Source organism: Austrofundulus limnaeus, unplaced genomic scaffold (genome assembly GCF_001266775.1).
Source record: "Austrofundulus limnaeus strain Quisiro unplaced genomic scaffold, Austrofundulus_limnaeus-1.0 Scaffold364, whole genome shotgun sequence".
NCBI lineage: Eukaryota > Metazoa > Chordata > Actinopteri > Cyprinodontiformes > Rivulidae > Austrofundulus > Austrofundulus limnaeus.
In genome coordinates, this window is record NW_013952766.1 from 314,369 (window position 1) to 325,624 (window position 11,256).

The 11,256-nt window shown below is 43.9% G+C and overlaps 4 protein-coding genes across 7 annotated transcripts in view; 1 reads left to right on the forward strand and 3 right to left on the reverse strand.

Annotated features, from left to right (window-relative positions):
* LOC106528227 (prolyl 4-hydroxylase subunit alpha-1) overlaps positions 1–1,683 on the reverse strand; it is a 14,141-nt gene extending 12,458 nt beyond the window's left edge. For 2 of the 4 annotated variants that reach the window (XM_014023345.1, XM_014023343.1), the window contains exons 1-2: positions 1,523–1,610; positions 1,224–1,312 (exon numbers count right to left, since the gene is read on the reverse strand). In XM_014023345.1, the coding sequence (XP_013878799.1) occupies positions 1,224–1,308 (85 nt within the window). In that variant the 5' untranslated portion in view covers positions 1,309–1,312; positions 1,523–1,610. Of the gene's footprint in view, positions 1–1,223; positions 1,313–1,448 lie in introns of all 4 variants that reach the window. The other 2 variants (XM_014023344.1, XM_014023342.1) reach the window with 2 other exon arrangements.
* Positions 1,684–2,891: 1,208 nt separating this feature from the next.
* On the reverse strand, positions 2,892–5,334 carry cox11 (cytochrome c oxidase assembly homolog 11 (yeast)). The gene is made up of 5 exons (XM_014023349.1): positions 5,255–5,334; positions 4,349–4,643; positions 4,122–4,277; positions 3,901–4,026; positions 2,892–3,538 (listed from the first exon to the last, which is right to left on the reverse strand). The coding sequence occupies exons 2-5, from the start codon at positions 4,625–4,627 to the stop codon at positions 3,356–3,358; spliced, it is 744 nt and encodes a 247-aa protein (XP_013878803.1). The 5' UTR covers positions 4,628–4,643; positions 5,255–5,334; the 3' UTR covers positions 2,892–3,355.
* Positions 5,335–5,867: 533 nt separating this feature from the next.
* LOC106528228 (chromobox protein homolog 2) lies at positions 5,868–8,578 on the forward strand. Its single transcript, XM_014023348.1, has 5 exons — positions 5,868–5,992; positions 6,068–6,111; positions 6,608–6,673; positions 6,766–6,835; positions 6,912–8,578. Exons 1-5 carry the CDS (start codon positions 5,927–5,929, stop codon positions 8,091–8,093), a joined length of 1,428 nt encoding a protein of 475 aa, XP_013878802.1. The 5' UTR covers positions 5,868–5,926; the 3' UTR covers positions 8,094–8,578.
* Positions 8,579–10,536: 1,958 nt separating this feature from the next.
* Positions 10,537–11,253, reverse strand: nog3 (noggin 3). Its single transcript, XM_014023350.1, is given in 2 exon segments — positions 10,537–10,863; positions 10,865–11,253. Coding segments are annotated over 2 exon segments (636 nt in total). The 3' UTR covers positions 10,537–10,616.
* Between the last annotated feature and the right edge of the window lie 3 nt (positions 11,254–11,256).

Sequence of the window (11,256 nt, forward strand, 5' to 3'; positions counted from 1 at the left end):
TCTTCAGAATGCGCGAGCGCGCGCGCGGGGGTACCCATCTGCGATAGCCTTAGAGGGCTGCGCTTACACTCATAGAATCTGGGGTTACAATACGTAACCAACGTTCTCAAATAAAGATGGAGGTCCTCGGGAGGTTATATTCATAGATATATTTTTAAATCAAATATTAATTAAATCATTTAAATAATTATGTAATAAATATAAAATTAGGCGACACAGTTAGAGCAACATGTTGCCTCTAAAGAGGAAGGTTGATCAACTTTCTGTTCTGTGTTTCCATGTTCTCCCTGTGCAGGAGTGGGTTTTCTCCAGGTCCTCCAGTTTTCTCTTACAGACAAAAATCATATTTATTAAAACTAATATGAAATTTAAAAAAGCAAATAATTTTGGGATAACACTACAGCAGATTTAGTTTTTAAATTGTGTTTGTTTTAATCTTTATTTCCAGTTTGGGGTTTTAATAATTACAGTTTTTCTTCACAAAAGTAAACATCAACAAGCAAATAAAACTTTTATCATACACAGAAGAAGTGGCTTTAAAATTTAGAAAGCTTGTTCCTTGTAAATTTCTTTAAAATATATATTTTGACATATTTAAATCACACGACAGACATCACAGCAATCATTTGTGAAGGGAAGTGTTTCCATAAAATTTAATTAATTTGAACCTGCACATTTACCATAAAACATTACTTCACTCTGTTTCTGTTGCTTAAATAAATTTATCCCACTTTACCTACAGAATACTCACATCAACTGTTTTCCTAAGTAGGTAAAAGTCTGTTTAACAACCTGTTAAAAATACACCAGAATGCAGGAAATGGTGTCTACTCCTTTCAAAATTATGTGGGGGAGGACCCCCAGACCCCCCACAATTACATTTTGATGCCACTGAAATATGTAAGAATGTACAGACAACTTATGGTACTCCATGTGTACAGATACAGAACACAGTAGAACTGGATTGTTGCAGAAGTGCAGATAGTTTTTTTTTTTTTTTTTGTCGTTGAATGTCACAAAATCAGTATTATTATCTGTAAAATTACAAACTGAACATGTGTTGGAAAATCCATGGCTTTATATTACCTTTGTTTTTAATTTGACATTTTTACAACCACATAATAAAAGTTCAGTTATAGATATTGGTTGTTCAGTGCCCCTCAGTGGCCCGCCCCCCACTGCAGGCGCCACTGGCCAGAACAGAACCGGCAGACTGGACTCACCCACAGAGGTGAAGAGGTCGCTGTGAGCCGAGGTGGAGGTGAGGAGGAGGAGGAGCTGGATCATCCAGCAGTGATGAAGGTTCATCCCGCTGCAGAAACAGAACCCAGCTGGGTCACAAATATACAAACAGAGCCATCCCACCCAGAACCAGAACCTAATAATAAATTAAAATGACTTTAAACGAACTTTTTCTGAATTACTTCTTTTAAAATAATTTTATTAACTTTTGATTTGAGTTCTGTCTGGACCTAAACCTGGACCTGGACCGAACCGTCTCAGGTTTTCTCCCGGACATCACCTGAACAGGTGCCTGCTGCTGCTCCATGATGATCAAAACAAACAAGAGAAAATTCTGTTTCTGACCCAACCTGCTTCAGAACTTTCCCCGGCTCTTGCGGTTCGGGACAGCTCAGGCTGTCTGGTACCGGTTTGTTTCCGGACTGGTTCGTTAAATCCACCCTGAGAGTCCAGAACCAGAGAACTGGAGGTCCAGCTGCTCCTGACAGCTGAAAAGAACCCACTTCAGCTCTGAGCAGCGCCCCCTGCCGGACCGGAAGCTCCTCTGCTGCCTCTTTTATTTTCATCTTTTTATTTTTTTACAGCAGCTTCAAAACTCATCGATTTTTTCCCCCTCATAGTTAAATATTAATAAATTTCCTCTGTTATCATTTAAAAAAAATTATAAACAGGAAGTTTGATGATTTTTCACTGAAACTTCCTCCGTGACTTCCTGTCCGAAACCGATTTTACACTTTTGTCGCCTCTAATGTTGTCTTAGAGAAATATTCACACATGTAAATAAAGCCGAAATCACCACAAAGGTGTCTTTTTTATCAGGTTATATACCAGTAGATTTAGATTGTTTCATTTATTTGTTAAATCCAGATGTTATCAGAACAGCGCAGCCGCTTCATTTACCTCTGTTAGTGAGTCCAGGTTAAACTGCGAGCTTAACGAGAAAGTTTTAACTTTAAATTTCAGAGTAGATTCTAGTTTTACATCAGAAACACAAATATTGTGAATGAGAGCAGCTTTGTTGGAAATTCGGCTGTTTAAAAATCTAACAAACTTAATTAGATTAATCAATAAAACTCACAAGACAATAAACTAAAACCTCTCATATTCAGATTTTCTGAACTGAAATGTGATTCAACACCAAAGCTAAATAGAAAAATTAGGTAAATATTTTATCATTTAGTCAAACTTTGTACTGACACAATAAAGTGTTAATTTTTTTTATTTATTTCACATCAACAACAAACAAAATGTCTCTGAAAATGTCTTATTTTACTAGTAAAGCTCTTCATTGCGTTTAAAGTTTTTAAAATTTGGGTAAATTTAACTTTTTTGATTTTGGGAGAAATTAAAGCAGAGAAACAGTCAGGACTTAAAGTTTTACCAAAAATATAAAAAACATCATAAAAACTCACAGAGTTTAAAACAGATAAATTTGAACCTTTCTGTTTTTCTGCCTGCAGGTTAAATTCAGTAAAATAATCCAAAACCTTTTAGATCCAGAGAATAATAAAAATAATTCTAAACTTTCTCATATTTTATATGAAACCGATTATTTTGGATATTTGGGTAAAATTATTGAAGCAAACATGTTGATTTACCTTAAATCTGTTTTTAATAAGAAAATAAATGATCTGCAGAAACACGTTGACTCAGTTAAATATTAATAAAAATAAATATGAAATATTTATTTTTAACATCACATATTTTCTCTCAGGCATCTTCAGATGAAAGCTTCATGACTCATTAGAACCAGTTTTTACTCATCTCAGGCATCAGGCAGCACGACGGACGCCTAAAACCCAAACATTTCAGAATCTGTGCGGAAACTTCCTGTTCAGAGAAAATTCACATAAATTATACTTTTACATCGAACTGATTGTTGCATTAAAACAGTTTCAGATTAGATTTTTCAGGATTCTTCTGTGAAGCTCTGAGCTTCGACTTCAGACACTTTTTATTTTAGGTTCTGAAATAAAAGTCCGACAGGAACACGGAGCTGAAAACTTCATGCAGACGACTGTCCTGACCGGAGCAGGTTCAGGTCTGAGGAGGGTCCCAGATCATGGGCTCAGCCGTCTCCTCCAGTTCTCTAAGCCTCTGGGCCGGACCCGGGTCAGTTGTACCTGGGCAGAGGAAGGTTCTGACCCTCTTTGGCCTCAAAGAAGGTGTAGGACAGAATGATGGTGTCGACCCAAGCCATCCTGGGGTCCTTGTCGAACTCTGGGTCGATGTAGAAGAAGACGGGCATGTCCACCTCCTCGTGGGGGTTCAGACGCTGCTCCTCGAAGCAGAAACACTGCAGAGAGAGAAAGGTTCTGGTTTCATCTGATGGAGGGGAGAAGCTTCAAGGGTAGGGCTGGATCTAGATCAGAAATCTACTTCCTGTTTGAGTTTCTGCTTCCTGTTTGAGTTTCTGCTTCCTGTTTGAGTTTCTGCTTCCTGTTTGAGTTTCTGCTTCCTGTTTGAGTTTCTACTTCCTGTTTGAGTTTCTACTTCCTGATTATTTTAAAGTTATATTTCTGCAGTCTGATCTAAACATCGTGTTTCCATCACACCTGCTGCAGCTTCCACAGGTAACATCCTGTACCTGAACCTCACCTGGATCTTGTTGAATCACCTGAACCTCACCTGGATCTTGTTGAATCACCTGAACCTCACCTGGATCTTGTTGAAGTACTGGCCCGCTTCGAAGGGCACCACGTTGTAGGTGGAGATACCGATGATGGGTTTCTCTGTGGGGTTCTTGGCTCTGTAGAAGGCCAGCGCCGTCTCACCTGGAACCAACTGAAAGCAGAAAGTTGTTACTCAGCGATGTTCAGGATGATTCTTTGACAGGAAGTGAAGAAGCAGGAAGTGAAGAAGCAGGAAGTAGATCTTACATAGATCTCTGTCTGCTGTGGCCTGAAGTTCCACTGGAGGGTGGCGTGCGTGTCGGCGTTGAAGGTCACCTTTATGATGCGTTCCTTTATCGGCGTCATCGTCTCCACCTGATCGGTGTCATGACCGGCCACCGCCGCGCCGCCCAGCCCCGTTGCCTGGCAGACAAGCAGAGCGGTCAGAGAGCCCATGGCGGGCAGGTATGCGTGTTTCTGCGTGTCAGACTCACCTGGCAGTAGAGGCGGTAGAGAGGCACGGAGGCGTACGTCAGGCCGATCATTCCCACACCGGCGGCAGCGACGTACATCAGCACCGTCTTGTTCTTGGTCCTCCACTCCGCCTCCTGTCCCCTCGACCACCTGCTGCCGCTCCGAGCGAGGAGGCGCGAGGGAGGCCGCCGCCGCAGGAAGAGCTCAGCCCGAGGAGAGGCACGGCGAAGCGTCCGCGCACATCCAGTCAGCAGCGGCGAGGTCAAAGGGCAGCAGAGAGACGGACGCAGCAGCAACATCACACCTGAGACTCACCTGCAGAAAATAAATCAGCCATCTGTCAGAACATCATGATGAGTTTACAGTGCAGAGGTCAAGAGAAAACATGGCTCTGTCAGCCAGGTAACAAAGACCCCGACGACCCTCAGGAGGGAGGGGAGGGAGAATAATCTGCAGGTGAGTTTGGAAAATTTAGATTTGCACTTAAATAAAACTCTAAATATATAAAAATAAGGATTTTGTACAGTAATATTATAAGCCGAATTTACAAAAAACATCAACAAACCTTATGATGTATTTAGTTTTGTTTACATGTGTGTGTTTGACAGTATAAAACAGTAAAGCCTAATTTTATCACGTTTTTCTACATGAGTTCTTTATTCGATAAAGCTGCTGGAGTTTTCAGGACAAACTAACGTAAACCAAGATAATTTAGATTAAAGTTACACTAAACCAGCTGTTTAATTGAAGTAAACGAACCGAACATTTAACACATATGACCTCAGCAGGTCAGTGTTAGGAGTCTGCGGTGTTTATGCGCTCTGATCCCACATGCGCACCAAACTCTAGGTAAAAAACACCGAATTTAAGCTAAACATGAACGCAGTTCAGGTGTGAGAGACAAAACCAATGGAAAACATTTTTACCTCTGAAGAGGAGCTCCTCTAAACAAACTGTTAACAAACATTCAGCGGTGCAGCGCTCTATTCGGTCCTTCAACACAAAATATCCTGAAAGAAAAGTTCCGCTCGGCTTTTCTTCTGTTTACATTTGAGGCGGTTTAAAGAGAACTCAGCTCTCTGCTGCCTCCAACAGGCGAAGAAAAGGCAAATCTTCAGCATTTATTTAGTAAAAAAAAATAATTCTAAATACATTTCACGTTCTATAAAAAAATTGTATTTCATTAAAATATATTATATCAAGATGTACATTAATTAGCGTCTAACATTGTATTGTTTTTATTATTATTAATGTTTGCCTTTGCTATAAGCTTTAATTTTCCTGGAAAATTTCTGGTAAAAATGAAAACATCAAAAACAAAACTCCTCGAGATCAAACGTCTGAAAATTACAAAACATTTAAAAATATTGAGTTGAAAAAATGACCTAAATTGACCTAAAAATTATATATTTTATTTGATAAAGCTAAAATAAATATTAAACATTAAAATAAACATGTTGTCATATTTTCTTACATGAGGTTTTGTTTAAATACTAGCAGATTTTACATAAAATAATGTTGAGTTTCTGTCTCCAGGTCTCTGCTCGGTAACAGAGGACTACGGTGGCCGGCAGGGCTCAAACCTACCTGCAGCAGTAATGGAGGGGGTGACGGTGGGTCAGGTGTTCGATGCAGAGTGCATCCTCAGCAAACGGCAGAGGAAGGTAAGCAGCCACTGCCCGCGGTTCGGTAGGGGCCCCGGCTCGGTTCTCCGGTTCTGATTCTGTGTGTCCCCGCAGGGAAAGTTCGAGTATCTGGTGAAATGGAGCGGCTGGTCCTCCAAGTGAGTAGCTGCTAGCTGTTAGCCTCCGAGGCTAACCGAACAAAGCCCGCGGCGGCCCGGTGTTTACCCCGCTGCCGGGAGCGGAACACCCGAATCGGGCTGACGGGCCTGCGCTGGACCGGTGCTGACGGTACCGGTGGAGTCCGTCTAACCGAACCAGAACCGGGACAGAACTGTTGTGACGATGTCAGGCCACTGAACGCTAAAAACATGAATTTAATCAGAATTCATTCTTCAATTGGGTTAATATTTGTGTTAAAATAATGACGTCAGAGATTCTGAAACATTATCAACCGGAAGTTAGAAATGTTTGCACCTGCATATTGTTTTAAAGAGAATAAAATTATTTTAAAAATTAAATAGAACAGATGATTTTTGTTTTCTTTTTATGTAAATATTTTTTGTTCCTGAGTCAGTTTTGTTTTATTACCATCATAACTTTGAAATTTGCTTTATTTTATAACCATTTATTAAATGTATTTTGTTTTATATTCAGGCACAACAGTTGGGAGCCCGAAGAGAACATTCTGGACCCGAGGCTGCTGGCCATGTTTCACAAGATGTGAGTCTGACGGAATAAATAACAACAAACAAAGTTATTAGTTTATTTACAGAAAAAATCTGCTGAGTCGTGATTTGTTTCTGTGTTTTCAGGGAACAGGACCGGGAGCTGCTGTTCCAGAAGAAAGGAAAGCGACCCAGAGGACGACCCAGAAAGATTCTGGTAAAAGCAGAACCGCGCAGACTGGACCCGTCGGTTCTGTTCCTCTCATCTCATCGCTCTTCGTCTCTCTCCTCAGCCTCCGCCTGCTGCAGCCAGCCGCTCATCTTCCTCCTCCGGCCTCTCCTCGTCACCCTCCTCTTCCTCAGAGGAGGAGGAGGAGGAGGAAGAGGAGGATGACGATGATGATGAGGTACACGTGAAGAAGGCCAAGCTCAGTCCCCGTCTTCACCCGGTCCCCCAGAAGAGGCCGCAGATCCTGCTGGCCAAACCCGACCCGCCTCGGAAGAAGAAGCGAGGGAGGAAGCCGCTGCACCCGGACCTGAAGGCCGCCCGCCCTCCTCTTCCTCGCCACCATCAGCCAATCAGGTCGCTCCGGGAGGAGCCACGGTCCGGCGTGAAGAAGCCGCTACAGCCGGCCAGTTTCACCTACACCGGGCTGACCCGGACCTCCAGGGACGAGGGCCCCTCCTCCCCTCAGAGCTCCTTCGCTCAGAGTTCCGCCTCCAAACCCGGCGCTCTGAGCTGCGTCTGGACCGGCCGCTCCTTGTCCTCGTCCTCCCACGGCAGGACCGGTCCGTCCCAGAAGAGCTCAGAGCTGAGGCGCTCCGTCTCAGAGACAGGAAGCAACTTTAGAGGGTCTGCTCTGAAACCGGGCAGCGCCTCGGCCCAGCTCGGCTTCCCGGCGGCGCCGCAGCGCCCCCCGCTGGGTCAGAGGAGGCAGGATGGAGCGGGAGGTCAGCAGAACTACTCCAAACCGTCCTCCACGTCCTCCCCAACTCCCAGAGACCGGGCCAGCCAGGCGCTGAGCCTCCGGGCCCTCAACCTGCAGAGCGTCAGCGGCGGCCCGGGGGCCAACCCAGGCCTGCGGGGCTCCGGCCCCGGGAAAGGATCAGCTGGAGGGCAGCGGTCCGCTCTGATGGTCGGGGGCGCGGCAGAACCCGGGCGACGCAGGGAGGTGGGCAAACGTGGACCGAGCTCTCAGAGCCGCAGCCTGAATGAGCTCAGCACCGGAGACTCTGATGAGACCAGCAGCAGCGAGTCGGAACACGCCAGCGCCACCGCCGCCGCCGTGTTCCACGACAGCGGCAGGCCCAGCCTCGGCACCAGCGCCGCCGACTCGGACACGGAGACGGACTGGAGGCCGGCCCGGAGCCTCCTGGAGCACGTCTTCGTCACCGACGTCACGGCCAACTTCATCACGGTGACCGTGAAGGAGTCTCCCACCAGCGTGGGCTTCTTCAGCTCGCGGAACCACTGAACCCGGACCAACCAGACCTCCTGAGCCCACTCAGGAAACCAGACTGACAGGACTTCCTGCGGCTGTGCAGGAACCAGGACTGGAGCATCTGGAGCCGGTCCCGGTTCCTGCAGCACCAATAGACTCGCCCGTGAAGAACACACCACAGCAACAGAACCGACACACTCGGGGTCAAAGGTCGGATTCATCAACAAATCAGAGTTTGTTTCAGAGGAACAAACATGATCAGACCTGTTGGAGGCGGAGCCAGAGTAGATGTTTTCTGATTGGATCATTTTAACAGTAAGTCCTGATAATCATAAATACACATCAGAACCTTCTATTGAACATTTTAGAGAACAGAAAACATTGTGTCAGTAGCTGCGTTTCCATCGACCATGAAAATACGCAAATTGGAATTTCAAAAATAAATTTGCTCAATGGAAGCACGTCAATTTCGAAAAAAATTGTTTTTCGACAAAATGTTTTTGTGCTAGGATGAGGTGGTATTTCAGCCGTATCGAAATTGGTGTTTTTCACAAAACTGCAATGGAAACACTTTTTTCACATCACAGGAGTCACGTGATCAACAACCGGCTGTTTCTACTGGTGAAAAAGACGATGACGTAGAAGATAACAGGAAGTAGAARTAGTAGTAATATCACAGAAGTAGTATAAAATAGTAAACTCTCCGACTACARTTTCCCAAAAACACAGCATACGTAGCCGCTCCCAAGTAGAGACTTGTCTCTGGAAAGCCTCGATAAAAGACGCCGACGTCTCCTCTGATGATGAGCGCTAGTGTCGTGGTAGCAACATGCTATGTGTTTACATCCATCGCTGCCATGTTTGTAAGGACTTATCACGAGAACAAACATATTTATGTGTGACTTTAATAACATTTCTTACTTAACGGAAACACCGCAGTTGCCAAACTGTGTTTTTTGACATTAACAGAATATCAACAAAGTTTTGCGCATATTTGCAATGGAAACGCAGCTAGTGTCTCTTTCAGTGGCTCCGCCCCTTTTTGGGCCTAAGCAAAATAGAGGCAGAGCTTTGTCTTCTTCCTCAAACTGAAATAATTTAAAATTTTAGTACGACTTTACAGTAAGGCTCTCCTTATATATGGCTTATAGTTTATAGATGGGTCATTAATTCATCTGTAGACACTTTATAAATCGTTAATAAGTGTTTATTATGCATTAATTAAGGACAGGAAAGACAAAAGTATCCGGTTTCTTGTCAAATATCATGTATATATTTCATGTAAAGGTGCTTTGTTGAACATTTCAGACTAGTTTACTACCTTGTAAGCACAATTATTTATGGAAAACACATATTTTACATATATTGTACTGTATTACCACATTATACATATCCACAGTAATCAAAGGGAGCCTTATTGTAAAGTGTAAAACAGTACACTATTTATTAATGACTAATAATGTCATAACAGAGCCTTATTATACTGTTTTACATGTTACAATAAGGCTCCCTTTGACAGTTATTATATGTATAATTCAGTAGTACGGTACAATATTTTTTTAAATATGTGTTTCCAGTATATAGTTGTGCTTACAAACCTAGTAATATGTACACGAACAGATTTGTCTGTGTTTGGAAAGAAACCAGACAGTTGTCTCTTTCCCGTTCTTAATTAATGATTTATAAAGTGTTTATAGATGAATTAATAACCCATCTATAAACTATTTATAAGGGGAGCCTTATTGTAAAGTGGTTCCTAAATTCTAAATGTTCTAATGAACACTTAACAGACGTGTTCCGTGTCTCAGAACCAACACTGGACCTCCATCCATCAGTTTCTGGATCACACAGAACCAAAACGATTCTGGATCAATATTTAATACGTGAGGAGCGGTTCTATCGGACCGGTCTGATTAGAACCTTTTGGAGTTTGGGTTTGTTGGATAACGAGCTGTTTAAACCTCTCCGGTACCTCAGGTTCTTTTGGACTCTTGGAGCGGTCTTCCTCTCCTGATTTTATCTCAACTCTTCAGAACCGTTCGTTTGGATCACGTGTGGTTTTTCTCAGTCTTGTTCTTGTATCGACAGAACCCCCAGCACAGAGAGGGTCTTGCTGAACTCATCGGACCCGTTTGGACCCGGCTGAGTGTTCTGGAGTTTGTGTTTTATTTATATTTGTAAAAAACAAATGTTTTTTATTATTTTGAATTCATGTTTGAAGGAAATAAAAGTTTTAAAGTGTTGTTCCTGTTTCCACCAGCAGGTGGCTCGGTTCGGACAGAACTAAACTGATCTGGACCTGGTTCTGTTTGAAGAAATAATACAGAATAATACAGAAACATCAAAAAATAAAATAAAAGGAGTCAAAAACATGAATTTATTTTAATATTTATTACATTTATTTTACATAAAAATAAATATTAATATTTAAAGTTCGGACAGAACCAAACAGAACTTTTCACTAAAAAGAATTTCAGCTTTTATTTGATTATTTTTACAAAAAAAAAATGTATTTTTCTGTGTAAACAAGAACTGGACCGGTTCTGGTTCCGGTCCTCAGGTTGGACAGGAACACTTGCACTCGGAGATGACCGGGTACTGGACCTGGATCCAGCCGCACTTCATCAGAACCTTCCTGTGCGGACAGAACCACCTGAGCAGGGTCAGGTGGGTGGCCCGGTTCGGCCTGCAGACCATCCCCTCCGGGACCGAACAGGACCTCTTGCTCTGGCAGCTCCCCGTCCTCTGGTACCTGGGCCAGAACCGGAGGCCCAGGTCGGTCCAGGCGTACAGAACCGGACAGCGTGTGGGTCCAGATCCAGTGCTGCAGCCGCCTCCGCAGCTTCCGGTTCGGTTTCTGCTTCAGGCCGAACTGGACCTCCAGCTCCAGGGCTCGGATCTCCTTGGGCATGGGTCCAGAGGGGTTCGGACCCAGCTCCGGCTCGTCCTGGTCCTCTGGGTGGGTCACAGACATGAAGTCCGGGTTAAAGTGGACCCCAAGCAGGATCCGGAGTTCGGTCTCGTTCAGGTTCTTCTCATGCGGGTCCAGCATCGGGTCCTGGTCCTCCTTCGGACCCTCCACGGGGAGAGAGTCACTCGGTACCGGACGGACCATGAAGAACTTGTGCTGACCCAAACTCTCCTGGATTCGGAACCGCAGTGATAGAAGGACCAGAACCAGCAGGAGGACCATGTC